The sequence below is a fragment of the Podarcis pityusensis genome (assembly GCF_964106645.2).
Source record: "Podarcis pityusensis genome assembly, chromosome: 15".
Lineage (NCBI taxonomy): Eukaryota > Metazoa > Chordata > Lepidosauria > Squamata > Lacertidae > Podarcis > Podarcis pityusensis.
The window spans coordinates 16,008,497-16,034,779 of NC_138040.1; the positions used below are offsets into that span (position 1 = coordinate 16,008,497).

Below are 26,283 nucleotides of genomic sequence, written 5' to 3' on the forward strand. Positions count from 1 at the left end.
GATAGTTGCTGCCAATCAGGGTTCAGCAATACTGAGCCAGATGGGCTCCGATACCCCATGTTCCTTTTCTGAGATGGGAGCGGTGGGATTAGAAGCCAGGAGAGAAAGCATAAATCCAGTATATGTTCCTTTTGATCACTGTTCTGGGAGTACATGATGACAAGGGTGTGATGGATGGAATGAAACACTCCACGGGACAAAGGAGTCTTTATTAGCAAGGCTGTGAGACTCTGCCCTCCATTCAGAGCTTCCCCATAACCTCACCAAGGAAAGGTATGTATGTATATATGTATGTCTTTCTTTTTCCTTGTGGAGCCAGCCTCCTTCCTACTCTTTCCCATCCCTCCCAGGGAGCCACGGATGCTGAGCTGGCCCTGAGCTTCTCCCAGTGTGTGTCTGAGATCAGCCTTTCGATCCTGAGCAAAGGCGATGCCCCGACCTTCTACCTGCCCCAAAAACGCCTCCTGCTTGACCACCTCGTAGTGAGTTCCTTTTGTCTGCGCTTAGGCGAAGCCATTGGAAAGGGTTAATAAAGTGTGTTTTTTAAAAATTCTGGTTGGGTGGTCAGTAGCTCATGCCCTGAAGAGCTGCTGGTGGGAAGAATCATAGAATTGTGGAGTTGGAAGGGACCCCAAGGGTCATCCAGTCCAACCCCTGAGAATGCAGGAATCTCAGCTAAAGCATCCATGACAGATGGCCGTGAATGATGTCAAATTTTCACTTGCCCTGGTCACCCATCAGGTCTGCCCTGGAAGGTGAGTGACAGCCTAAGGTGTGCTGGCCAAAGGATAGCAACTTTTGGGGAGGATCCTTTAGAAGGATTCAAGCCAAGGTCTTGACTTTCTTCCTGACCAAGGGTTCATTGCCCATGCCATACACTTCCCTTGCACGACATTTGTTCCAGGACATTATCAAAGCAGAGCCCCTCGACGCCCTTGTATCCCCCGTCCGCCAGCAAGTGATGGTTGCCCTCCGGCACTTGAGGTGAGTACCCCATTTCCAGCACCCCTTCTTTTTATGGGGTGTCCATCCATCTGAGCCACTTTCAAGCTCTGATTTCAAAGCCCAAGTTTAGTTCTGGAACCCCAAGTGCCTCTGAACATACACAGAGTGCCATATTACTGCAGACAGCCCTTGTTCATCTTAAAAGAATATTTTGTTTTTCCAGGACAGGATGTGACCCAGCCTCTTTCCACTGTTTAGTTTCTCTGCCTTTAATGGTCTGCCCGCCTCTTGGATGGGTTGTTCACAAATGCAGCCCCCCACTGGCTGCTGCAGGCATCAGCTGGCAAACTTTTTGTGTGGGAATCTACCCTTGGCTCCTCAGCCACTTTGGCTCCGGAACGCATAGAATTCTCGAGTTGGAAGGAAACCCCAAAAGTCATCTAGTCCAACCCACTGCAATACAGACTCAGGGATGGTCAAGAAAGGGAAGTAGCAAATACCTATTCGGTGGTGAACCCTGACAACCTTCCTCCTCTCCCTTCAGCCACGTGCCAGAGCAGCTGAGCCGGGAGGAGAACCAGGCACTGGCAGAGGCAGCCCTGAGCAGCGTCTTCACTCTTCCTCCTTTGGGGCTGGCAGAGGATGCAGGCCAGGTGTGTATGTGTGTTGGGATGGGGCTGGTTGTTTGGGAGCTGATTGCCCGCTGAAAGAGGAGCACTCCAGGGGCTGCAAATGTTCCTCATAAATCTTTTTGAGGATTTAGTACCCTCTAGTGGTATTTCAATTTTGTTAAATAAAAAAAAACAACAGCATTCTGCTCCTTCTGCACCACTAGGCACCGCTGCCTTCCAGCGCTCAAGCACTGCATACGGGTGCCCTGATATCCCTGTCAGAACTGGTGGAGACTCTGCTGGAAGAAGAGGTGGTGAGGGTGGAGCAAAGGGAGAGTGCCAATTTGCAGTGGTTCCAACAGGCCTTCCAGGTGAGCAGGGCAGGAGGTAGCCTCTGCATCAAGTTTCTAGCCCTCACTGCTAAATCTGTCTTCTCCCTGCTGCTCTCCTTTTCCTCTCCTCCCACATTTTGCTCCCAAGTCAGAGGGAGAGCAAAGTAGATGTGACAGGAGTGTACAGGTTCAAAGTTGGAGATAATTCTTTATTAGCAAAAACATGATCTCCCCAGACTTGGTGGAGTGTTATGCATAAAGAGCAGAGCAGTTCATTCCCAGCAGTCTTACTCGATGAAAATCAGTCACCAGGACTGGAAATCCCCACCTCTTCCCTACCATCTAAGTCCCCTCCTCTTCAGGATTTTCCCCAAGGAATCTGAGACTGCGCCTGCATGAAGCTAACTTCTCCTCTGCCCTCTTCATGTCTCTTATGGTTCTGGGAGACAAGAGGGAAGGGGAGCTGGTCACAGCAGGAGGGGGAGACACCTGTGACTCCTCTCTGCCTCTTGGCCTCCCTCCTCTCCTGCTTCAGCTTCTGCCTCTGAGTCTGGACTTCTCTCTGCCACAGACTCTCCCTGCTCACTAAACCCTGTTACCTCTTCGGCTTCCGACACCTTCACTTCCCAGTCTTCTCCCTCTGACCACTCATCGTTGCCCCACCACCACTCCCCTGACTCTGAGCCTTCTTCCCTTGGGGGTTCCCCAGCTGGTTCCTTCCACCACTCCTCTGTGTCCAACCAGTCCATGACAGTGGGGCTCTTGAGAAGCCAGAGCTGTGTGTATTTACCCATTTATTTGCATCACCCCACTTCTCCATTAAGCTTCTGTTCAGAGCAAAGCAACGTACAACAAAAGATCAAAAACAACAGAGGCTCAGGCAGAATACAACACATTCTGAGGGGAGATAGAGAGATTCAGTTGGATTAGATCAGCTAAAGCTCTCTTGAGAAGGGAAAAGATCACTTTTGGGGGCTTTCTTGATCTCCGGAAGCAAAGGCATTGAGTGAATGTTTGCTGGAAGTGGGTTTCACAAATGCGGGGCCAACACCAAGCAGGCCCCATCTGGAATGATGAACTACTACACCCTGCAAGGGCCAAGAGCACTGCCCCCCAATCTTGAATCCAGCTCTGCTAGCAGGACATTCTCTAGACATGCACCACCCTCCAACTCGCTCTGTGGGGTTTCTGGGAGGGAGAAGCCTTGCCCACAGTTAACCAGCATGGCTTCTGTGTTGCCAGGGCAAAGGCGGGCTGGTTCAGGCCAGGGGCTGATTGTTCCTCCCCCTCTCCTCCATTTCCCCCGCAGCTCCTGGGGTACTGGATGGTGTCGGAGCAGGAATGGGAGCGTGCCCGGGCTTTGCAGCTTGGGGTGCACTTGCTTCGGGCCCATTGCCAGAAGACCAGCGCTTCCGTGAGTAAGGCCATACTCAGATGGATCAATGGTCTCACTTGATATAAGGCAGCTTCTGATGCTCCTACTTAACAGTCCTTGATTCCAAACCATGAGGACTAGAATCTTATTTTGGGGAAGGGTCATAGCTCAGATTTGCCTTGCATGCACAAGGTCCCAGGTTCAATCCCTGGCGTCTCCAAGTAAGGCAGGGAACATCCCCAGCCTGAAACTCTGGACAGACACTGCTGCCAGTCAGTGGAGACAGTACTGAGCAAGATCAGTCAATGGTTTGACTCAGCATAAGGCAGCTTCCTGTGTTCCTAAAAAAATTACCAGTCCAAAGGTTGCTTCTTCTTAAAAGCCTGGCCTGGGTTCCTAGTTCATTCAGAATATTGAGGACCAGAATCTTGCTTTATTCCTAGGGGCAGAGTCTTAGCTGCCAGTCAGTGTGGACAATGCAGACAAATGGCCTGAACTGGTACATGGCAGCTTCCTCTCTCCCTCTTTTTGCACAGCCACGGATCCCCCCGGAGCAATTCAGCCGCCTGGCTGGGGCGCTGGGGCCTTTCACCTGTGACGTGCTGGGCAGCATCCGGCAGGGTGCCGTCGACTGCATCAGGGTCTTGCTAAGCACCCAAGGTGAGCTTGTCTAGCCCCTTTCGCAATGTAGGTCTTCCTTACTTGCGAGGAACTCCCCTCTCCATCCTCATCCGGAGAGCTGCTGCCAATTGGTGCAGACAATATTGGGCTACAGGGACCAGTGTGCTAATTCACTATTTATTTAACCGTTCAATTAATTAACATACCACCTTTATCTTCCAAAGATCTCAAGGTGGCGTACATGGTTCTCCTCCTCCCCATTTCACCCTCACAACAACCCTGTGAGGTAGGCTAGGCTAAGAGGTGGTGACTGGCCCCCAAGGTCACACCCAAGTGAGCTTCACGCCTGAGCGAGGATGCTGCTGTGCCCAGATCCCATTTGCGGGCTTCCCATTAGGGAATCTAGTTGATCACTGTGAGAACAGGATGCCAGATGGTACAGAAGGCATAGAATTATAGTGTTGGAAGGGGTTCTCCAAGGGTCATCAACTCCCTGCAAGCCAGGAATCACAGCTCAAGAATCCCCTGACAGAGGACCACCCAACCTCTGCTTCAAAACCTCCAATGAAGAAGAGTCCGTCAGCTTCCGAGGGTGTCCATCCCATGGTCAAGTGGCTCTTGTCATCAGAGAGTTCTTTCTGATGTTGAGTCGGAATCTCCCTTCTTGGGTATCTCCTGCAGGCACCCAAAGGCCAAGGGGCCGCTTGGTGGCCTGGCAGCTCCACTGCATCCAACGGAAGCTCCGGAGCGAGAGCAGCCCCCGGGAGGTGCGCACGGCCTCTCTCCAGCTGGCGAAGGTACTGTATTATAGGGTGGGGACCTCAGGAGGAAGGTGCTTGGGAGAAGGTATCAACCTGGAGAATAGCACCCCTAGGCAGGATCCATCCTCCTGGGGTGGTGGATCATGTGGCAATGGACACGTGCCTTGGCCCTGGGTGATGCCAGTGCCAGCCAAGGGTTGCCACCTTTTAGGCAAGGCAGAAGTTCAACAGGTGCAGCTAAGAGGTTCAGTAATGAGAAAAGCACCCGCTTTTCCCATGTCTACCCATTGTTGTGCTCTTAAAGCAGGCATGGCCAAACTTGGCCCTCCAGCTGTTTTGGGACTACAACTCCCATCATCCCTAGCTAACAGGACCAGTGGTCAGGGATGATGGGAATTGTAGTCCCAAAACAGCTGGAGCGCCAAGTTTGGCCATGTCTGCCTTAAAGCAATGGGCAAAGCCAGATAGGTAGCAGTCCTTTTGAAGAGCTGGATCGACCCACCAATGTCCTGGTGTAATAAACACTGGGAGCTGGGACTGGGATCAGGAGTCCCAAATCCAAGCCCTAACCCTTAACCACAAGGCCTAGGAGAGGTCTCCTGCAAGCTACGTGTATCAGGCAAAATGTGCATACCAAAAAATGAAAACATCTGCACTAACAAGCTGACAGATTTTGTTTCTTTATTGCATGTATATCCCACCTTTTTCTCCAAGGAGCTCAAAGTGGCATCCATGGTTCACCCCCTCCTCATTTAATCCCCACAATAACCCTGTGAGGTAGGTTAGGCTGAGAGGCAGGGACTGCCCCCCCCAAGTCACACCAGGTGAACTTTCTCTCCCCATGCTCTGGCCTCATCTTCTGCCAGGCAGCCGTCCCAGTGAAACCCAGAGAAGGGCAGGTAGGCAGGCAAGACTCTGGCAGGGGGCTTTTGGGAGTTGGGGGGGGGAGATCCTTCTTTTAACCCTACTCTCACCTCCATGTAGGATCCCAGGAGATCCACTTGCAGGCACCTTGCTTGGTAAATATAGTGACAAAACTATTTCAACCCTCTCATACACCTATCCCTGCCTCCCACCCCCCAAAATACCCCAGAACCTCCATGACCCTAAGTTAGGTCACAGCACCTGCCCAAGGAAGGAGAGGGTGTGGAGATGACAACCAAAGGTGGGGCACATCTGAGCACTTTCTCCCCACTACCTGCCTGCCCCGGCTCAGGTTGTCAGCCGCGCTCTGCCCCCGCAAGAGATCCTGGCCTTCCTGCGCACTTTGCTGGAGCAGCTGAGAGCCGTGAGCCCCACCTGCGACCAGGCCGTCCTCCTGTGGTTTGAGGTGGTCGTGAAGGAGCGGAGGGCAGCCTTGAAGGACAAGGTAAGGGCCGGGTGAGGGAGGGACTTGACCAGCAGTTCCCAAAGTGGGAGGTAGCACCCCCCCCTGGGAGGCAGTGGGATTACCTAGGGAGGCGCTAAGAGGCAAGTGGGTGGCAGGGGGCTGCTAGAGGTGTAAACAGCTATCAGGCTATCGCTGAGTCGTTCATCGATGTTGATTTAATTCAACAAAACAGTTTGAAATGGGTTTTGAATAAATGTGCAATTAATCAATACCGTTTTGGATTTCCACAGTGGGTGGCGCAAAATGATTTCCATAAGGTAGGATAGTGGGGTACTGGGGTACTGAGTTTATGGAATCAACCAAAAAGGTTTGGGAAACACTGGGTTAGACCTAAAGGGCTTTCAGATTTTGTTGCACGAAAATGTATAAAATAAATGTATAAAATAAAGCCTGTATTTGGTCCTGCACTTCCTAGAATCCTACAATTGTAGAGTTGGAAGGGACCCCAAGCGTCATCTAGTCCAACCCCCTGCAATGCAGGAATCACAGCTAAAGAATCCTGACAGATGGCCATCCAATCTCTGTTTTAAAAGTTCCAGTGAAGGAGAATCCACCACTTTCCAGGGGCGTCTGTATCACTTCATTATCATTTTTCTCCCTATGTCAGCTATTGAGGCCAGTTTGAGAGCTGGATTACCAAAGAGGTGAATGAGACCCCACTTTAGGAGAGGGCTCTTGTGATTAGTTCCAGCTTCTGGGCTTCTTAGAAGCCCAGTGAGAAAAGGATGCTGGGTCTAGCAGACCCTTCTGATGTTCTTGTGAGATAATCAGCCTCATATAACCAACATACCAAAGTCTAATTAACACATGAAGGGGTTAATGTCATAGAATAAGCTGTCCTGCCAGGCTTATCTGTGTCCATTTACTTTACATTGGGAGGAAATCGGTAACCTAGCCTATTGTTGCACCTTCAGTCTACCTGAGAAGCTCAGCCTGCGAAGAGGTTTTGAGCTGGTTGCTCCAGCTCAAACTGCATGGCTCTCAGCAGCCATTTTTGAGCTCCTATACCGATAATTTAGGAACTTCCACCGCTTTGGAAGTAAACAAAGTTTTACTGCCTGTGCAACCTGTCTGACTGATGTATGGGAAAGCACATGAACCTGACCTTTGGAGAGTTTGTAAATAAACCATTTTTAACTTACTAAATGTGTGATCTTTTCCTATGCTGGGGGAAGAGGGGACTATTTTGGAACTCACTTGGAAATACGTATTTTTAAAGATCTAACAGCCTATATTTCCATGCTTTGCTTTGCTGCATGTTTTGTGATTTTAGATCAGGCAGAGGCAAAGTCCGGCCCTCTAGATGTTTGGGACTACAATTCCCATCATCCTTAGCTAACAGGACCAGTGCTCAGGGATGATGGGATTTGTAGTCCCAAACATCTGGAGGGCCGGACTTTGCCTATGCCTGTTTTAGATCTCTTCTGGGGTTCTCTCACCAAAGAGTATTTGCCGCAAACCTGGATTTGGCATCCAGGGAATCCTCCTTTCTATATATCTATTCCTGCTCCCACCTGAACCAACATTTATTATGATGCTGGACATAGGAAGGCTTCTCTTATGCTCTTAGAAATGGCACCCGAAATATATGAGGGTTACAGAGATTCTCCCCCCGCAACCTTGTCCTTTCTAGATCCCCGACCTGGTGGCTGTCATTTGCTCCTATGTGCAGCAATCAGAGGATGCAACTCAGCGCCATTCCCTGGCCCAGGCCGTCTGTGTACTGACGGAGCGCCACTGCAGGGCAGTCTGTGCCACCCTCCTTCAGCAGGCCCTCCTCCCAGACAGGTGAGTGCAGGACTCCCAGGGCTCAGAAGCAGGCGTCGGGAGTGTGCTCTGCTCTTTGAACTGGAATCCAAGCCCCCCATGCCACCCCCACCCAAGAAAAGCCCTCCTCCTAAAACAACAGGGGGCGATGGACTTCTGGTTAGAAGATGGCGCCTGAAGCAAGTCTCCTGTGAGCCTCAGCAGAGTGAGTAAAGGTAAAGGTAAAGGGACCCCTGACCATTAGGTCCAGTCGTGGCCGACTCTGGGGTTGCGGCACTCATCTCGCTTTATTGGCTGAGGGAGCCAGACAGCTTCCGGGTCATGTGGCCAGCATGACTAAGCCGCTTCTGGCGAACCAGAGCAGCACATGGAAACGCCGTTTACCTTCCCGCCAGAGCAGTACCTATTTATCTACTTGCACTTTGACGTGCTTTCGAACTGCTAGGTTGGCAGGAGCAGGGACCGAGCAACAAGAGCTCACCCCGTCGAAGGGATTCGAACCGCCGACCTAGGCTCTGTGGTTTGACCCACAGCGCCACAGCTTTTAAAAATAATAAGGGGAAAAGACACACTCCCGGAAAACAAGCTCATATCTCAGCCAGATAAGGATTCCGGGAGTCACTGGACGGCAGTTTAAACATCCTCCCTTCCTTTGAGGCTCTTCTAAAGCCCCTTTGAAATCCCGCTGAAGCCATCCAAAACTCCTTGAGGTTACCTAAAACTATCTGAGGCTAATTACAACGCTCCGAGTTTCTTTCAAACAAAGCCCTCAAATATACGGATGGGACAAAGTACCCCAAATCTAGTCCAGGGATGGTACTCACAACAGGGGGCACCTCTACACAGTATTTTGTGGGCATCTGTACTGGAAATCCAACCCTTGGCGCTGTTCCTGCAGAGCGGCGCTCTTTCTCTGAGTCCGCTCACCATCTGTGCCATTCCCCAGGGCAAGGATGGAGCTCTTGGTGGCTGTAGCAACGTACAAGGATAACAGCGAACCTGTCCTGAGGCATCTGCTCAACGTGGTGAGAGGCGAAGGAAGCCGTACCCCCAGCTACGTCATGGTGAGGGCTCTGCTAAGAGTAATGGTTGAATGTGCATTGAAATGGAAATTCTAATAGGCCTGTATTGAATACAGGCAACTCTCTGTGGGCTCGGGGGGGGGGGCGGGTTGGGCTCCAGGTCATGGCATGAAATTGCGTCAATCGTCAATCCATCCATTGACATTGGAGAGAGACTGAGTTGAGAAATAAGACCAAGGGTACATATTGATATAGGAATGTATTAGATAAAATGTAAAGAAATATACAATAATAAGAGTACATTCATTTGAAAAAAAGGAATATACAACGGGATAGACAGGAAGTCCAAAGTGTTGGTACATATATGATTTTGGAATAGTTTTTTGTCCTTGTTTCTTTTCTTTAGGTATATAAACTTTGTATACATGCTGAAAATTATATTATAATAAGCCTTGTGATGTAATATGATAATGTTTACCGATGTAACATAAGAACGTTAATAAATAAATAAAACTCAAAAAAGAAGGAAAAAAGAAAGAAAGAAAAAGAAATTGTGTGAAATCAGAAATAAATAAATAAAGTTTTATTTTAAAAGTTTTTGCATTACTTAAATAATTAAATAAATAAATAACCCTGTTCCAGGCTCTTGTGTCCCTCCGGGAGGGAGTCCTGGCGCTGGAAGACTGCACCAGCCAGCTCCCGCTGCTCTCAAAGCTGTGCCACGCTCTCTTGTGCCAACTCAGCAGCACGGACCTGAATGCAGAGACGCCCAACCCTTCTTCTCTGAAAAGGATGGCGTGCAGCAGGATGGTGCCGCTGGAGCCCCGCAGGTAGCGCCCGTCTTCCGTCAGTCCCGGGTGGCGTCTCCTTCCGCTGCCCTTCCCCACGAGTGCACTCTTTGTGGGGCTTCCTGTGTATTTCCCCCCTGGAAGCTGCTGTAAGTGAAGAATGCTGCAGCGCGATTGCTGACAGGAGCAGAACCTTGTTGAAATGGAACACCTCTGCTCAAAGAGCTGCACTGGTTGCCAGTCTGCCGCTGGGCCAAGTTCAAGGTGTTCCTAGAAGCATAGAAAGCCCTTTACCACTTGGGAGCAGTTTACCTTACCCCACTTCTGCCCACTCAAACGCTTCAGTCTGCAGAACTGGCACTGTGACGGGTGCCACATAACCCCTGTTCTGTGTTTGTAAGAACTCCATCTTTTAGTGTGGCAGCACTTACACTTTGGAACTCCCTGCCTCTTGACACCAGGCAGGTGCCTTCTTCAGTGTAATCTTTTCAAACCACTCTTGTTCAGACAAGCCCAACTAGACGTTCAGAAGGTCAATGAGAGTTTTGTTCTCTTTTTAGTCCGTTTTAACTTTTCAAAAGCCTTAAATTGTTCTTGTGAGTTCTTCTTAATGATAATTATGTTGTTTTATCTTTTTTGCAAAATGCGTTGAGGTTTATTCCTTTCCTTTTTATACAATCAAGTGGCATGTAAATTTTATGAAATAAACAAATAAGGGGCAAATAAACAGGGGCTCTGCCTGGCTCCAAACTGACTGGGGAAAGGAGTCTTTGGTTTTGTCTCCCAGGCAGGCTGTGCTGGTGCTACAAGCTGTCCTCAGCAGAGCTCTCCCGGAATCGACGGGGGAGATGGATGTCTCTGGAGACACCTGGAGCTTCCTGATTCAGCCAGGCAGTTACCTGAAGGGTGTCGCCCTCTTAGCCAGGTGATTCTTATGCTCAGATCCTACCTGTGGGTTCCAATAGGCGTCTGGCTGACCACGGGGTCAGGGGTGCAACTTGAATAAAATATATTTTTTATTTTAGAATTTTTTTAGCATACAATATTATTTGCATTCATCCATAACAAATTATATATCTTTACAGGGGTTCTTCCGACCCCCAGACTTTCCCCCACTCCTCTCCCCGGTTTCCAATATTTAGCTCTTCTCTTTTCTGCGACTAAATACTTTTATCCAATCTATTAAGTTTCCTTTTTCAATACTCCTTTATCAATACCCTGGGCATATAACATTCTTGCCACTGTTGTCGCATACATAAATAAGACCTTTTTCTCCTTCGGAATCTCTTCTCCTATTACTGTATACCGGTACCTAATACGTTTTTTAACAAAAGTTATTTTAAACATTTTTTTTAGATCATTGTTAATCATTTCCCAGAAGGCTTTTGCTGACTTACAGGTCCACCACATATGATAAAATGTACCCTTGTTCTCTTTACATTTCCAGCATAAATTAGTCATTTTTAATACATTTTTACAAGTCTTGTAGGAGTTAAGTACCATTGGTACATCATTTTCATATAGTTCTCTTTCAACGAACAGCAAGTGGTAAATAGTAAATCCACTTTCCATAACTTTTACCATGAATCAAACTGTATATTATGACCCACATCTTTTGCCCAATGTATCATTACTGATTTTACTTCTTCATCTTTTGTCTCCCATTCCAGCAACATTTTATATACTTTTGACAGAACCTTTGCATTATTTTCCAGCAGATCTTTATGTAATCTTGATAATTCATTCCTAAATCCCACTCCTTTATCCATTTTAAAAATATCATTCAGTTGATGGTATTGGAGCCAATCAGTAAGTAAATGTCTTATATTCTCATATTTCTTCAATTTCAACTGATTTCCCTCCTCCACCATCAACTCTCTATATGTTATCCATTCTTTTTTCATATTTAATTTTTTAACTGAGAATGCTTCTAGTGGTGATATCCACCACAGAGTCTTATTTTCTAATAGATTCCTATACTTTCCCCATATAGAATATAATGATTTTCTAACAATATGAATCATGAAACCCTTATGTACCTTCGTTTTTCCATACCACAAATATGCATGCCACCCAAATCTGTTATCATAACCTTTCAGATCTAAGATATCTGGATTCTTTAAACTCATCCATTCTTTAAGCCAACAGATACAGGACACTTCATAATATAATTTTAAGTCTGGTAGGGTAAATCCACCTCTTTTGTTTGCCTCTGTTAACAATTTATATTTAATCCTAGGTTTCTTTCCCTGCCAGACAAACTTAGATATATATTTTTGCCATTGTTTGAAGTGTCCTGTTCCGTTAAATATCGGTATCAACTTGAATACAATATGGGGGGGGAGGTAAGCCCCACCCTGCATAATCAATCACATGACATGTCATTTATGCCGCTGGGCTTCGTTGAAAATGGCTTCTCCATGCAAACCAGGAAGTGACCTCTCCAAACAACAGAACAACTCTTCTTTTCTTATCACTGTGGTTGTGATCTCCCGGGTGACATGGACACCGTTGGACAGTTGAATGTTCATGCATACTCTGTCCATTTCCTGTCTCCCCTACAGTGCTCCACGCAGCCCCGGGAACTGGCAACCCACGTTACGCCACTGGGCCATTGTCCTGATCCAGCAGGCTCTTCTATGTTCTGATCGTTCCTTTTCTCCCCCTGTCCCTCAGGTCCATGGCGTGCTCACAGAACCCCCTCATCAATGACCTCCTGCGTCACCTCCTGCCCCATCTCAGTTCCTCCAGAACAGCCTACAGAGACCTCAGCCTGGTCTTCTGCATGGAGGTATTGTATTTACTGCTATTGTATAAGCATCTCCCTAAGGACTTTCCATGTTTCTTTCTTATTTTTTATATAAATTTTAATTAGTTTTTTAACATTTTCAACAATAATTAAACATACTTTTACATCTTATACAGTTTTGACTTCCATCAATCACATTTGAAAATTTTCCAATCTATTCACTTAATATACATTTTTTACTTTCACTATTACATTTAAATCTCATAACTAATACAGTGGTACCTCAGGTTACATACGCTTCAGGTTACAGACTCCGCTAACCCAGTAATAATACCTCAGGTTAAGAACTTTGCTTCAGGATGAGAACAGAAATCGTGCAGCAGTGGCACAGCGGCAGCAGGAGGCCCCATTAGCTTAAGCGGTGCTTCAGTTAAGAACAGTTTCAGGTTAAGAACGGACCTCCGGAACGAATTAAGTACTTAACCCAAGGTACCACTGTATCTCTATTCTTTCTCTACTTTGCAATATTTCATATATTTCTCCTTACAAAACTTCTTGTAGCCCTACTAGCGTAATTTGTTGATTACAGTTGCTCTTCAAATAGTTTGTATAGTTCTTCCAATCTTCTGTGAATCTCTGGTTCCGCAGGTTTCGAATCCTTCCTGTCATTTTATCTAATTCTGCGTAATCCTTTAATTTTGTCTGCCATTCTTCTTTCATCAGAATTTCTTCTTGCTTCCATTTCTGGGCTCTTACCGCTGTTGTTGCATATAAAAACAATTTAACATCTTGTCTATTAGGACTTTCCACGTTTTCATGTTGGGAGTGTTGGGAAGTTTAGTGCAGGAGTTTACTGATGGTTCCTTTGCTTGGCTCAGATCCCAGGCCACTCTTTGCTTCACACGCCAGAGATGCTCAACCTCCTTCTGCAAGAGATGCTGGCCAGGTCCCAGAATGGCAGCACCACCCTGCGAGCCCTGGCGCTCCGAGGCCTGGGGAACGTGGCAACAGAAGCCCCCCATGAGGTAGTTCAAGGGGTTCCAAACGGGACCTTGGCAGGTGATGAAGGACACGGCTGTGTGTGTGTGTGTGTGAGAGAGAGAGAGAGAGAGAGAGAGAGAGAAATCCAAAACTTTAGCTGTACAGCAGCTCAAAGCTGCTTATCATAGCTCAGGAAGCAACTGATGTCTTGCAAGGAACTCTAGATTTTTTAGGGTGGGTGGGAAATGAACCCATGTCTCTCTCAGATCCTAGTCCAACACTCTAACTGCTACACCACACTGCTGTGGGTGTGACCGGTGTGAATGAAGGAAAGAGGAGGCAATGAAGAGGGGGAAAGGAAAAGAAGTGAGAAGTGCAGCTGGGTGGGTTGGGAGCTCTGCATATTGTCCTGAAGCCCCCTGGCAAACGGTTTGCTGCCAGCCACTAGATCAGGCCCCTCTAGCCAATCCTGGGTGGTTTCCTGGGCGGGGGAGACTCTGTAGGCGTAGGGGCATCCCAGCCACTGAGGGCTGTGGGCTTTTCTCCATAGGTGAAGAAGCACCAGGAGTCTTTGCTGGCGACTCTGCTCCAAGCTGCGGGCAACGGCGCCAGCCCTGAAGTGGCCTGTGAGAGCCTGTGTGCCCTGGGCAAGCTGTGGGGATGTATCGGGAGACGGCACAGAGTTCGTGCTCTCCAGGCCGTAGCTGGCCTGGCCCGTGGGCACCTCTGGCACGTGAGTTGGCCCTTTCTTCCTGATCAAAGTCAAAGCAAAGGCTCTCCTAGCCCAGAATCCTGTTTCTGACCTTCTGGAAACCCAGGAAGGGGAGGGTCCATTTTCCTTGCCGAGTGCTTCCCAGCAACTGGTAATTCTGAGACTGTCCCTGGAAAATTGGGGCACTTGGAGAGTATGGGTGCTTCCCTGTGTCCCGCTTGGTCCTAGCAAGTAGTGACCTTTCCCCCTTTCATAAGAACTTCTCATACCCCACTCCCATCCCTTCCTGCTGTAGGTGGATGATTCCCTCCGTGAAGCAGCCTTTGAGCTCTTGGGCCAGCTGGCCAGGGCAACTCAGCCGGAGGAGGCCAAGTCCTTTGCCAAAGAGGTGGGGAGGTCTTTGGCTGCCCTCCTGCTGCACTTCAGGGAACCCAGCCCCACTGTGGCCAAGGTACGGCATCATACCCACACCCCTCTCCTTGAGCCTCCTGCTCCCAGACACTCTACCTGTGCACCATGAAACCAGGCAGCTGTCAAGAGACCAGGAGTCAACATAACAGCATCAGTAGATCCCTGCTGCGTCAGACCAATGCCCCATCTAGTCCAGCATCCTGTTCCCACAGTGGCTGGCCAGATGCAAGCAGGACCCGAGCACAAGAGCAGTTCTCCCCTTCTGTCGTTCCAGAAACTGGTATTCAGAAGCGTCACTGCCTGTGAGAAATGACAGACTAGCCGCTGTTGTTGTTTATTATGTTTTAAATTACATTTACGACCCTGTTCCAACTAAACATTAGGGAGAACTTCCAGACGTTTAAGAGCCGTTCGGCAGTGGTTATTTAGCTGCGATTCCTGCATTGCGGGATGTTGGGCTAGGTGGCCTTTGGGGGTCCCTTCTAACTTTACAGTTCTATGAAATTGTAATTCTGCACCCAATCAGCTAGAATTACCAAGTCCTCCCCATCCCTCCTTCCCCAGTCTATGCCAGGTGGGGCTGGACAGAGTGTGACCCTCCTCAACTCTTCCACCAGGCCTGTTCCATTGCCTTCACATCATGTGCCCCCTTCGTGGGCCTGCAAGACCTCACAGGGGACATGGAGGCTGGGCAGCTGCTGGCGGATGTCTCTGGTGCACGTCACATCCACTTGATGGGCAAAGTGTGCCGACAGCTGGTGAGTGAGCCTATAAGCTGGGACCAGGCGCCACCTCTTGCCACCATTGCCAGGAAACCTCTCAGCTGCCTCCTGGCAACGAGGAATGCCTTTCTCTCTGGGGCCTTCCTCTCGTGCTGGTCTTCCTCTCCTGCTCTTCTCTCTGTTCACCCTAAACCATGAGAACCAGAAACTTAGAGCGCCTTTGGGATGCTGTCCCCAGGGAGACCTAACTGGGCATCCTTGACCCTAATATTTAGGTGCCAGGTGAAAACATTTTTTCATTTATTTAATATTGTTGCCGTCCTAGAAGCGTTAGAGCAGGCACCCCCAAACTTGGCCCTTTAGATGTTTTGGGACTACAATTCCCATCATCCCTGACCACTGGTCCTGTTAACTAGGGATGATGGGAGTTGTAGTCCCAAAACATCTGGAGGGCCAAGTTTGGGGGTGCCTGTGTTAGAGCAAAGGCAGAGTGAAACTAGAACTCTTTCTAAAGCAGAAAGAGAGAGAAAGAGAGAGAGAGGGCGAGGGAGAGGGATAGGGAGGTCAAACTGTTTTAACTGGAAGGAAAGTGCCACCAGCCCCTGCTCTTTTCTACCTTAGGTGTCTCCAAATGTGCTGCTTCTTTTGCTCCAAGAGAATTAAGGGCGCATCTAGGCCATCTCTGTTTTGGGGTAGGATTCAGTCACATCCCAGCAAATTAATGCTTCCGCCATCACAGCCAATTTGCAGCCCTGTCACACTTCTACAACAGTTCAGACTTTTTTGTGATAAGGAGAGTTATGGGGAAATGCACCTGCAGAAGTCTAACCTTCCAAGAAACAAATGGGGGCTGATATTCCTGATTGCTGCATTGCAAGGGTCTGTTAGCCGTGATCCCTTCACTGCAGGGGGTTGGACCCTTAACCCTTGGGGTCCCTGCCAATTCTACAATTCTATGATTCCATGACCTTGGAAAGTGGTGGACTCTCTTTCATTGGAGGTTTCCAAACAAGAGTTTGGATGGCCCAGCTGCCAGGGATTCTTGAGCTTTGATTCCTGCATTGCAGGAGATTGCAATAGATGGCCCTTAGGATACCTTCCAACTCTACAGTTCTGTTATTCTTTGACAATGGACCTGCTGGGCAGTGACCTGATGTGGCCTCCCCCCGATTTCTCCTAGGCTAAGACGAATCCAACGCTCTTGGGGGCCATCCTGGCTGATGTGCCCCAGTACCTGTGCTGTACCTGGCGAGGAGTTCAGATCGCAGCCTGCAAGCTGGCCGGTGTGTGTCTGCACGTGAGGAAGGAGGAGACCAATGGCCCCCTCTCTCTTTGGAGGAGAGGCTAGAGGCAGTGGGGGCGGGGTGGGTTATCCTTCCCCCACCCCTAGCACCAGGGATGGGAGGAGGAGGTCCATGAGTGGCAACCCTGCCCCGGATTGAGACCCAGACATCCCCTTTATTCCTGCAAGGAATCCTTGTGAAGACAGGGGACACTCAGCGCCTCCGACAGCTGGATCTGGACCGGCTCCTGGTGGGTGAGTGTTGCCACCGGATGTATCCCATGGGTGGGAATGGCAAATTGAAGCCTATCTCTCGATGCAACTCTGGAACATCCAGCCTTCAACATACGGAGTGAAAAATGACTGGGAGAGTTTGGGGATGCTGAGGCTGTGATACGCAAGGAACCTAGCATCCTTTCGCAAAGTGCCTCAGGGGTGAGGTCTTGGCTCTAAGGGGACCCCTGTTTTCTAGCAACAATTGCCAGCACCAAAGCTAGGAGAAGTGGAGATTTTCTCTCACTTTTTTTGCAAGCTGCAGAGTATGGAGGGAGAGAAAGCCAATGATGGATGCTAGCCACAATGGCGGCATAACCATGATGTCGTCTCTGGAGGGAACCAGCTCCTGGGAATCACAAGAGGGCTTGTGGGCTTCCCTTTGGGGCATCTGGCTGGCTGCCAAGACTCTTTGGCTTGATCCAGCAGTCAGGTTCTCCTTATATTCTCATGGAACCTCTATATCAAGAGAGACCCTATCTAGGTTCCTTGGTTCTTAGGAACATTTGGCCCCTGTGAGAAGAGGATGCTGGACTAGATGGGCCCTTTGCCTCCTTCAGCAGGATCTTCTTGTGTTCCTATGGAACTCCCTCCCACTGGAGCCAGGGATGGCCACCAACTTGGACAGCTTGAAAAGGGGTTAGACAGATTCATGGAGGAAGAGAGGGCTATCAAGCTATGCTCTGCCTCCACGGTCAGCAGCAGCAATGCTTCCAAATGTTGGTTGCTGGAAACCACAGGAGGGGAGTGTGCTGCTCTTGTCCCAGGGTCCTGAGTGCGGGTTTCACACAGGCTGCTGTGAAGACAAGATTCTGGGTCACCATTGGAGGTCCTTCCTATCCATTTCAGGCCTTAAAGGGAACAGAGTGGGGCAGTGGCCTTAGTGAAACTGGACTGTGAATGAGGTGTCTGTCGAGGGGTCAAAAGCAGGCCCTGAAGATCCCCTCCCCACCCCAGGAGGGTGACTGTGGCCCTACCCCACTGCCCTGCCTCTTCTGTCTCCCCACAGCCCTCCGCCCTCTCTGCCATGACCCCAACGCTGCTGTTGAGATTGCTGCCTCAGAAGCCCTCCATGCCACCCAGCAGAAATACCAGCAGAGCCAGGCTGGCTCAGCTCGGAGCCGCAGAAGAAGGCCTATGCTGCCCGGCTGGTTGTTTGGCCGGCAACGTAAAGGTCCCAGGCCTGAGAGCCGGGGGGCTGGGCCTACCTGAAGGGGAAGCCTTGGAAAGCAGAAATATATATCTATCTCCCCTTTTACGACTGGTGTCTCCTTCGGGCCGAGGGTAAAGTGGCAACCTCTTGCTGGCTTAATCCTCCTATCTAGAGACTTAGCACGGCAGAGTGTGTTATGGGGGCCCCATGGGGAACACTGAAGTGGGAATCCCACAAGGAGGTCTCAGCTCAGGAAGAGAACAGAACCTGCCAAAAGGAGGGCTACCCTCCCACCAGCACCTCCTATACTTGTTGACTGCAGCTTCCCTGGCCCCTATTTGTCACAAGCACAGAATGGAGGAGCTCAGGAAGGGGCAGCCTCTGGAATTCCAAGGGCAAGCTGGGGAATGGGGAGAATGGCCCAGGAAAACCTGGATTGGGGCCAGGAATCAGAGGGCTGCCAGCTGTTCAGATCCACCTTTGTCTCCTACTTTCCCTGTGGGACCCCCTTTTGTTCAGCTCTGGCACACACCCCACTTTGGCCCGGCTGGCCCCAAACAGATGGATAAGCGTCGGCCTTGTCCACAGAATTCATAGAATCCTAGATCTATAGGGTTGGAAGGGCTCTGGGGGGGTCATCTAATCCAGCCCCCTACAATGTAGGAATTGCAGCTTGCCTGGCACCTACTAGTGGCTTGTCGTCCTATTTTTATTATTCTCCTCCTCCATGTGGGACAACTTTCCTTCCCAGAGGTTGTGCCTGCTTCAAAACAGGCGAGGAAGCTCTGGCTGTGGGTCAGATGCAACAGATAGGGCTTCCCCTATCTGCAACCCACCAACTTCTCCTCTGGCTCCCATTTTCTCTGCATGTAGCACAGAAGCCAGACGAGCTCCCCCTCCCTTCAAGAAGGGGTCGGGCGGCTCCATTTCTCTACTGTGCCCCCTGCAAGTAAAGTCAGGGGCTACTCCGTTTCTGAAGAAAATATTTATTCTCTCAGCTGTATAAAGGTAGAGGAGGAGTAGGAGTAGGAGTTTGGTCATCAGGCCTGGTCGCCAGGGACTTTCTCTTGGGATGTACTGGGTTCGGTCATGGCCTGGTTGCTGGGGACTTTCTCTTGGGACGTACTGGGGTGGGTTAGGCTGCTGGCGGACGTTCGGGAGAAAACTCTGGACAAGGCATTGGAGACTTTCTCGAAGACGGAGGGCTTCTGCTGGAGTGGCGGTTGCTGCTCGGTGGCAGTTCCCTCTTGATCTGAGAAGCCAAAACAGAGGTTGGTCATGCAGTCATGGAGTCAACCTGCCGCTCACGCAGGCAACAAATTCCGGGCAGCCGAGACCCTCACTTGTCTTCCATCAGACAAGCATTTGGCTGCTTGAGTGTCTGGGTTTTGTTTCATTTTTACACCGCCAAAACTTACAGAAATTTTGACCTATTCTTGTTTCCTCCGCCCCCTCAATTATTCAGGTTTTTAATGTTTGTTTTTTAATTCTAAAATGGTGTAAGCTGCCTTGGATTGTTTAAAATAGAAAGGCATGGGGTGTGTCTATCAATGTTTTAAATAAACTTAATCTCCTATATATTTTGGAAACTTGTTTGCTTATCTGCTATGCATTTGCACACTTCTTAAGACAGCGGTTCCCAAACTCTTTTGGCCACCACCCCCTGCATAAACACATCCCTGATTCCCCCTACCTTATACAAAGCATTATTCAGAATAGTGGTTTGCATGACCCACTAAGGAAGCTAATAACAAAATAATTCAAAACAGTAACAATTAATTGCACCTTTATTCTAAATCCAATAAAAGGGTTTAGTTTTATTAATTCAACAAAAAACTGATGAATTTGATGTAGTGATATCAGTGTCTCAAAGACTGATAATCATTTGTGCCACCTGCCACCCCCTTGCCTTTTAGGACCCCCTAAAAGGATGGTACACCCCCCCCCAGATGGTGGTATTGCCCACTTTGGAAACTACTTTGGTTTCTGAGATTAAGGAGCCATTTGCGGGGGGGGGGTCTTGGTTGCCATTTTGACTCAAGATGGTGGATGGAACCTTCAAAAAAACAGCAATTTAAACCACCGGTTTCAAAACTCCACTGATTTTGGGGTTGTTGTTGTTGTTTTCAAATTCCTGAGCAAGGCTAGGTATGTGGGTGGGACTACTGAACATAAACCCACTTTGTGGTTCCCTGATGTGGATATGTCCATGTCATGCTGGAAGCCTCCCTGTTCCACATCCCTAAGGAGGGAGGTGGCCTGGCGTGGCCTGCCCCCCAACCACTGTTCAAGGGACAAAAGTGACGTCCACACCCCGAAACTGGCAGCAAGAAAACTTACGTAGTTCGTACTCTATGACATACTCTGGAACGTCCTGGTAAACAGACATGATCTGCGAAAGGAGGAAGAGGTCAGGAGGGAATAGGAGAGAGGGGCACATAAAATGTCCTTGTCCTAAGTCAGGATAATCAAGTCCATTGCAGGATGAGAGAAAGAGAGCTTATCCACGCTTATCTTTTGCTCTGCTCTTTCCAGGCACAGCTCCACACTTTAATGCTCTGTGTCTAAGCATGGTTTTTTGTTTCTTGCCTTGGAGTTTTCACTGCAAAGACCCACTCTTTAGCGCTCAATCAGGGCAAACATCAATTCAGATTTTAAGCAGGTTGCCATTTGCTCCTATTGAGCTTTAAAGAGCAAGTTTTCACAGGGGAAAGCTCCAGAGCAGCGTTTCCCAAACTTGGGTCTCCCAAGTTTTTGCACTACAACTCCCATTATCCCTAGCTAGCAGGACCAATGGTCAGGAATGGTGGGAATTGTAGTCCAAAAACAGCTGGAAACCCAAGTTTGGGAACCACTGCTTCAGAGCAGGGGGGTGAAGCACTCTGACACAGAGCTTCTAAGTTCAGACCGTACCTGAAAAGAGTGTGGATAAGCCCAGACAGCCCCTTTTCTTGCCCAGTCCTGAGTTCTTAAGGGCTTTATATATGTGTCCCTCTAGCAAATTTCAACCAGTAGAGATCTCTGAGCCTGGGTGATCTATGTGGACAGGGTCTCATTCCTCTCCACAAACACGCTATGGCAATTTACCTCAAAGGGTCCTGAGACTGCTTCGGTGTCCCGGGAGAGGTGCATCTCGACTGCAGCTGGAAGAAAACAGGTGAGAAACGGCTGTGTTACAATCCAAGCCGAGGGTGTGGGTGTGCTCCAAGTGACCTCAGCAGGGTGAGGTCGTTCTGGCCCCACAAACAGGCACTCCCTGCCAGCCCGTGTCCTCCCCCCATGAAAACTGTGCTCACAACTCACTGGGTCCTGATTCCCTTTGGGGGCATCCATCTCACAGTTGTGTGCCTAGAGGAGGCCTGGGGGCTACATCTAGGGGGCTGAGACCCCCTTTGGCACCCCAGCCCCCATGTGGGGCTCTGTACAGGGCAGCTTCTAAGGAGCAGCCATTCTAGAACCACAGAATGGTAAAGTTGGAAGGGAGCCCAAGGGTCATCTAGTCCAACCCCCTGCAATGCAGGTTTTAAACACACAAGTACAATTGTATCAAACCCCAAAGCAACAGAATGAATAGTCACCTTTATCCAGAATCTTCTCTCTATCGCTGAAACAGATACAGAAAGGGCTTGGTTAAAATGCTGCACTTGTAATGTGTCCTCTCCCCAGTTGCACAGCGGCCTGGAGTTTGCCCCTCTGCCAAAGCCTGTTTGGATCGTGGCCTCAATAGGTGCAAAGCCCAAGCATGAGGCAGGCATCCGGGTGGTTGTTCCCGCAAGCGGGATCTTACTACAACACACATAGAAACCACTGGGCAAGTGGGTGGCCTGTGCCTCCCAACTGGAGAGACCTTCACCATTTGCTTGTATGGATTTTGGACTGGATGCAGGGGCTGGATTGAATCGTAGAGTTGGAAGGGACCCCCGAGGGTCATCCAGTCCAGCCCCCTTAAGTACAGGAATCTCAACACATGGTGCCCCATCCAATTTGAAACCATCCCGGACCCTGCTTAGCTTTGCAAATGCTCTAGTAGTTTTGTTGCTGTGCCACTCTAAAAGACCGGCTTGCCAAGTGGTTACAAAGCCACCGCTTCGTCAAAGGAGGCCTGCTTCCACACTCTGCTGCCAACAGCAGTCTCCCCACCTTCAATTTCCAGCAGCTGGCATTGAGAGCTTCACTGCCTCCAACAGTGCAAGTGAAAAAAACCAACCAACCCTGAAGTTCAGTGGGGAACCAGGATGGGCTTTGCCTGTGTGTGAAGAAACACATGCAACTCCTGAAAAGTGCCCCTGCTCTCCAAAGCCCAGCCCACCAACAAATGTTGCCCTCGAACCTATCGGAGGTCGATGAAGGGCCCACGCTGGTTGTGCGAGGGGTGCTGCTGGAAAAGGTGACAGGGCTGCTCTCCTCTGTTTCGGTGACGGGCGGGCTCGGCATATTGGTGGTTTGGGCATCCTGTGGAAAGGAAAAGGTAAGGACTTCATTTTAAGCTCTCAAAGTCAACATATAATTCAGGAAAGTGGGGGGTGAGGCATGCATGGAGGACAAATCCCCTTCCTCATTTTATGCATCTTGTTTTGCAGTTTGTTTTTTAAGTATAAGCCACTCCTTCAAAAGCCATGTGCCCAGTAATCATTTTCACTGCTATTTTTATTATGAAAACCTATTGTTTATTTTGGAAAGTTGTCTTTCTGTTCACATTTGAGTGATCGCAACCAAATTTTGCACTATGGTTCCTGAGATCAATCGGACACCATTTGAGGATGACAGACCTTTTAAATGATGCTGTCTTTTAGCCACTGGTTTCAGAACAGCACTGATTTTATGCTTCAGGTTACATATGCTTCAGGTTACAGACTCCGCTAACCCAGAAATAGTGCTTCAGGTTAAGAACTTTGCTTCAGGATAAGAACAGAAATCGTACCACTGTAACGGAATGGAAATACGATAAAGCTTTCGCCAAGCAGCCACACCCAAGACCTTCCAGCTCTGCAAACAGCTAAATGGACAAATAGCCCATCTCCAGAACTGAGCAACTTTTCCCAGGTGAAACCACCTGAGTTTTCAAGTCCTGAAGGGTCAGACCTCTAACTAAACCTCTAATTACACCCATTATTAAATATAGTGGTACCTCGGGTTAAGAACTTAATTTGTTCCGGAGGTCCGTACTTAACCTGAAACTGTTCTTAACCTGAGACACCACTTTAGCTAATGGGGCCTTCCCCCTGCCGCCGCACCACTGCTGCACAATTTCTGTTCTCATCCTGAAGCAAAGTTCTTAACCCGAGGTACTATTTCTGGGTTAGCGGAGTCTGTAACCTGAAGTGTATGTAACCTGAAGCGTCTGTAACCCGAGGTACCACTATAGTATCTCACATTAATGAAAAGATTTCCCAGTTCCTGTCTTCCAAATGGATGCCTACGGTACAACGGATCTCTCTTTTTAAAATGTCTGCCGCGTTTCACTTTAACGGCTTATCTGACCTGATTTCTCTATCACCCTCCTGCTGGGGGGCTTGGGGTGGGCCACAAACTGGGTAATGAAAGGATAAAGGGGTCCCCCCTCTTTCCTAGGGGACCCTCCTGCTCCCGGGGAACACATCCGTCTCTCTCTAGAGGTGAGGGGCCATATTCCCTCACGGACTCACCATCTGCACCTGGCTGGTCGTGGACTGGGCCGTGACCTCAATCTGTGGGATAGGGGGGCCTTCCTTCTTCTCTTTGGCCTCACCGCTGCTGCTGGACAGGGTCAAAGGGGGGCAGCATTTGCTCAGGGACAAACTCTTCTTCCGGCTCGCACTGCTGGGGGTCTTCGTCAGGAGAGGATCGCTTGGGATGCGCTAGTTGAGGGCGAGAAGGGGGGAGGGGAACCTCAGAACAGTTGGAAGTTTGGTTGCATCGCAGCTTGCTGATAGGGCTAGACAGGATTGCCATACAGTTCGTACTACCTTGGATCCTGAATGCCTTGCGAGTGTTGTAAACAAAAATGGCCCTTTTCCCTTATGGGGTATCCAAGACCCCCTATAGAGTCCTTACATAGGTTCCCTATTGGTAGGAAAGAATAACAGAGGCCAACCAGAGAATATTGAGCAGCAAAGCAGCTAGTAAGCTTGATCTTTATTGATCTGTTGCAACAGGGTGCTCCCCTCACCCGGAAAAATGACGCGCAAGGCCTTATAAAGACTTTTGAAATTGCCACCCTGTAGATCAAGACCACCCCCAGAAACATCATACATACATCCCAGAAGTGGTGTAACCTAAGACCACTCTCCAGATACATCATACCTACATCACAAAAAAGGCGGTCTAAAATAGAAATTTGAATGTTGTTTTTCTCCTGTCATTGTTTATTTCCTGTCTGGCAGGTTACTTGATTGGATTGCCTGGAGAGCCTGGCCAGTCTTTTGTAATGATAAATACCGTATTTTTTGCACCACAACACTCACTTTTTTCCTCCTAGAAAGTAAGGGGAAATGTCTGTGCGTGTTATGGAGCGGATGCCTACGGATGGCAGGGGGATCTGCTGCAGTCGTGAGCAGAGGATCCATGGTTCCCCTTCCTTCCCTCCTCCATGGCTCGCTTTGAAACAGCAAAGCGGGAGAAGAGCCGCTGAGTGGGGAGGAGAGAGGGACAGAGAGCCTGCTTGCTTTAAAGGAGTGGCTCCTTTAAAGCAAGCAGGCTCTCTGTCCCTCTCTCCTCCCCACTCAGCTGGCTAAATAGCAGCAAAGTTTTTCAGCGAGCCAGGGAGGAGGGAGAGAAGCAGAGCCTCTTCTGCATTATTAGCAGCATCCTTCTCCACCCACCCCACACGTGCTCCTTGTCCGTTGAGTGCTTTTCCTTCCCTCCCCACTTAAAACGTGGTTACAAAGCACGGATCCACATGGATCCTCAGGATTTTTGCACTGGGTCACCCCAAATTCACCATCAGTTCACATAGCATGTCCATGGCTACAGCCTGCACCAAAAAAATCACACACCCACTGTTGCCTGGGGCCACAGTGGTGCAAAAACGTGGTTACAAAACATGGGTCCACATGGATCCTCAGGATTTTTGCATTGGCCTACCCCAAACTCACCGTCAGATCACATGTCTGTGGCCACAGCATGAACCACAAAAATCATACATCCACTGTTTCGTTTAGAATATTTTTTTTCTTGTTTTCCTCACAGGATTTGTGAGGAAAGACAATGGGGAGGTTTCCCACTTTGACCTTGCAGAGAAAACATTTGGTCAGTTTAGGAATCAAAATGGTTCCAGGTCGGTCTTCCTGTGCTGATCTATGTACGTGCTTAGTTGGTACACTTATGAACATTACCATATATCTAAGACCTCAAAATTCCTATCACACAAGTCAAACATTTTGGCTCCTGAACGCTGCAAACCCGGAAGCGATTGTTCCGGTTTGCGAACGTTTGCTGGAACCCGAATGTCTGACGGGGCTTCTGATTGGCTGTAGGAGCTTCCGAACTTTGGTTTCCGAACGTTTTGGAAGCCGAACGGACTTCTGGAATGGATTCCGTTCAGCTTCCAAGGTATGACTGTATTTCAAAAAGTGAATTGGGTTGCTGAGCTAAACAAAATCTAGACTTCCAACATGGGTTTCAGCGATTTCTGCCCAGACACTGTTCTGACTGCCATATTCCGGCTATATCCAGGAAAATCCAGACGTATGGCAGCCCTAGGCTAAAGCATATGAGGTTAGAACACATCACAGCAAGGGACCCCCAGAGTCCCTTTGACCTCTTTGCCAACTTCACTATCTCCTTAAAGCTTAGACTCTTAGGTTGCATCCTGAGGGGAGAGAGACTGTGCTGACCATCAAATAAATATTATTATTATTATTATTATTATTATTATTATTTATACCCCGCCCTCCCTGGCCAGAGCCAGGCTCAGGGCAGCTAACACCAGTAAAATTGCAATAAAAACATAATAGTGGGGGAACCCAATTTAAAATACAGATTAAAATGCTATTTAAAATGGCTTTTCCCACCTGACTTGCCCCACCCTCCAGCCCTTGGAGCCTTCAAAGCTCTTTCCAGAGGGAATTGCTGCCACAGTCATTATGTGTGTGTGTCTTCTGATGAACTGAGTAGAATCCAATTATGAGTCCTGGGAGTTGGGAGAGTGTTTTTGCAGATTCAACAGTGCTTAAGTTGTTTTTTTGGTTGTTGTTAATGTTGCACACCCTTCAACGTTTCTCCAATGAAAATATTCTGTTGTTTTATTTATACCCCGCCCATCCGACTGGGTGTCCCAACCACTCTGGGCGGCTTCCAACATATATAAAACATAATAAAACATTAAACATTTTTTAAAAACTTCCCTATACAAGGCTGCCTTCAGATGTCATCTAAAGATCATATAGTTACTTATATCCTTGGCTTGGG

General features: G+C 48.8%; 2 protein-coding genes across 7 annotated transcripts in view; one reads left to right on the forward strand and one right to left on the reverse strand.

The window, feature by feature from the left end:
- The window catches only part of MROH2A (maestro heat like repeat family member 2A), a 45,510-nt gene extending 27,510 nt beyond the window's left edge, over positions 1-18,000 (forward strand). For 4 of the 5 annotated variants that reach the window (XM_080983832.1, XM_080983830.1, XM_080983833.1 and 1 more), the window contains 20 exons: positions 351-482; positions 905-984; positions 1,490-1,598; positions 1,781-1,927; positions 3,198-3,302; positions 3,800-3,923; positions 4,566-4,681; positions 5,862-6,014; positions 7,669-7,823; positions 8,749-8,866; positions 9,467-9,654; positions 10,400-10,537; positions 12,289-12,403; positions 13,240-13,386; positions 13,893-14,075; positions 14,350-14,505; positions 15,083-15,223; positions 16,368-16,470; positions 16,659-16,724; positions 17,752-18,000. In XM_080983832.1, coding sequence (XP_080839958.1) covers positions 351-482; positions 905-984; positions 1,490-1,598; positions 1,781-1,927; positions 3,198-3,302; positions 3,800-3,923; positions 4,566-4,681; positions 5,862-6,014; positions 7,669-7,823; positions 8,749-8,866; positions 9,467-9,654; positions 10,400-10,537; positions 12,289-12,403; positions 13,240-13,386; positions 13,893-14,075; positions 14,350-14,505; positions 15,083-15,223; positions 16,368-16,470; positions 16,659-16,724; positions 17,752-17,954 — 2,679 coding nt within the window. In that variant the 3' untranslated portion in view covers positions 17,955-18,000. The remainder of the gene's footprint in view (positions 1-350; positions 483-904; positions 985-1,489; positions 1,599-1,780; positions 1,928-3,197; positions 3,303-3,799; positions 3,924-4,565; positions 4,682-5,861; positions 6,015-7,668; positions 7,824-8,748; positions 8,867-9,466; positions 9,655-10,399; positions 10,538-12,288; positions 12,404-13,239; positions 13,387-13,892; positions 14,076-14,349; positions 14,506-15,082; positions 15,224-16,367; positions 16,471-16,658; positions 16,725-17,751) is intronic. The other variant, XM_080983834.1, reaches the window with a different exon arrangement.
- An 865-nt stretch (positions 18,001-18,865) lies between these two features.
- Positions 18,866-26,283, reverse strand: part of FSIP2 (fibrous sheath interacting protein 2) — a 40,001-nt gene continuing 32,583 nt past the window's right edge. For both annotated transcript variants that reach the window (XM_080983829.1, XM_080983828.1), the window contains exons 20-25: positions 23,541-23,732; positions 22,226-22,347; positions 21,474-21,499; positions 20,983-21,038; positions 20,236-20,287; positions 18,866-19,147 (exon numbers count right to left, since the gene is read on the reverse strand). In XM_080983829.1, the coding sequence (XP_080839955.1) occupies positions 18,936-19,147; positions 20,236-20,287; positions 20,983-21,038; positions 21,474-21,499; positions 22,226-22,347; positions 23,541-23,732 (660 nt within the window). In that variant the 3' untranslated portion in view covers positions 18,866-18,935. The remainder of the gene's footprint in view (positions 19,148-20,235; positions 20,288-20,982; positions 21,039-21,473; positions 21,500-22,225; positions 22,348-23,540; positions 23,733-26,283) is intronic.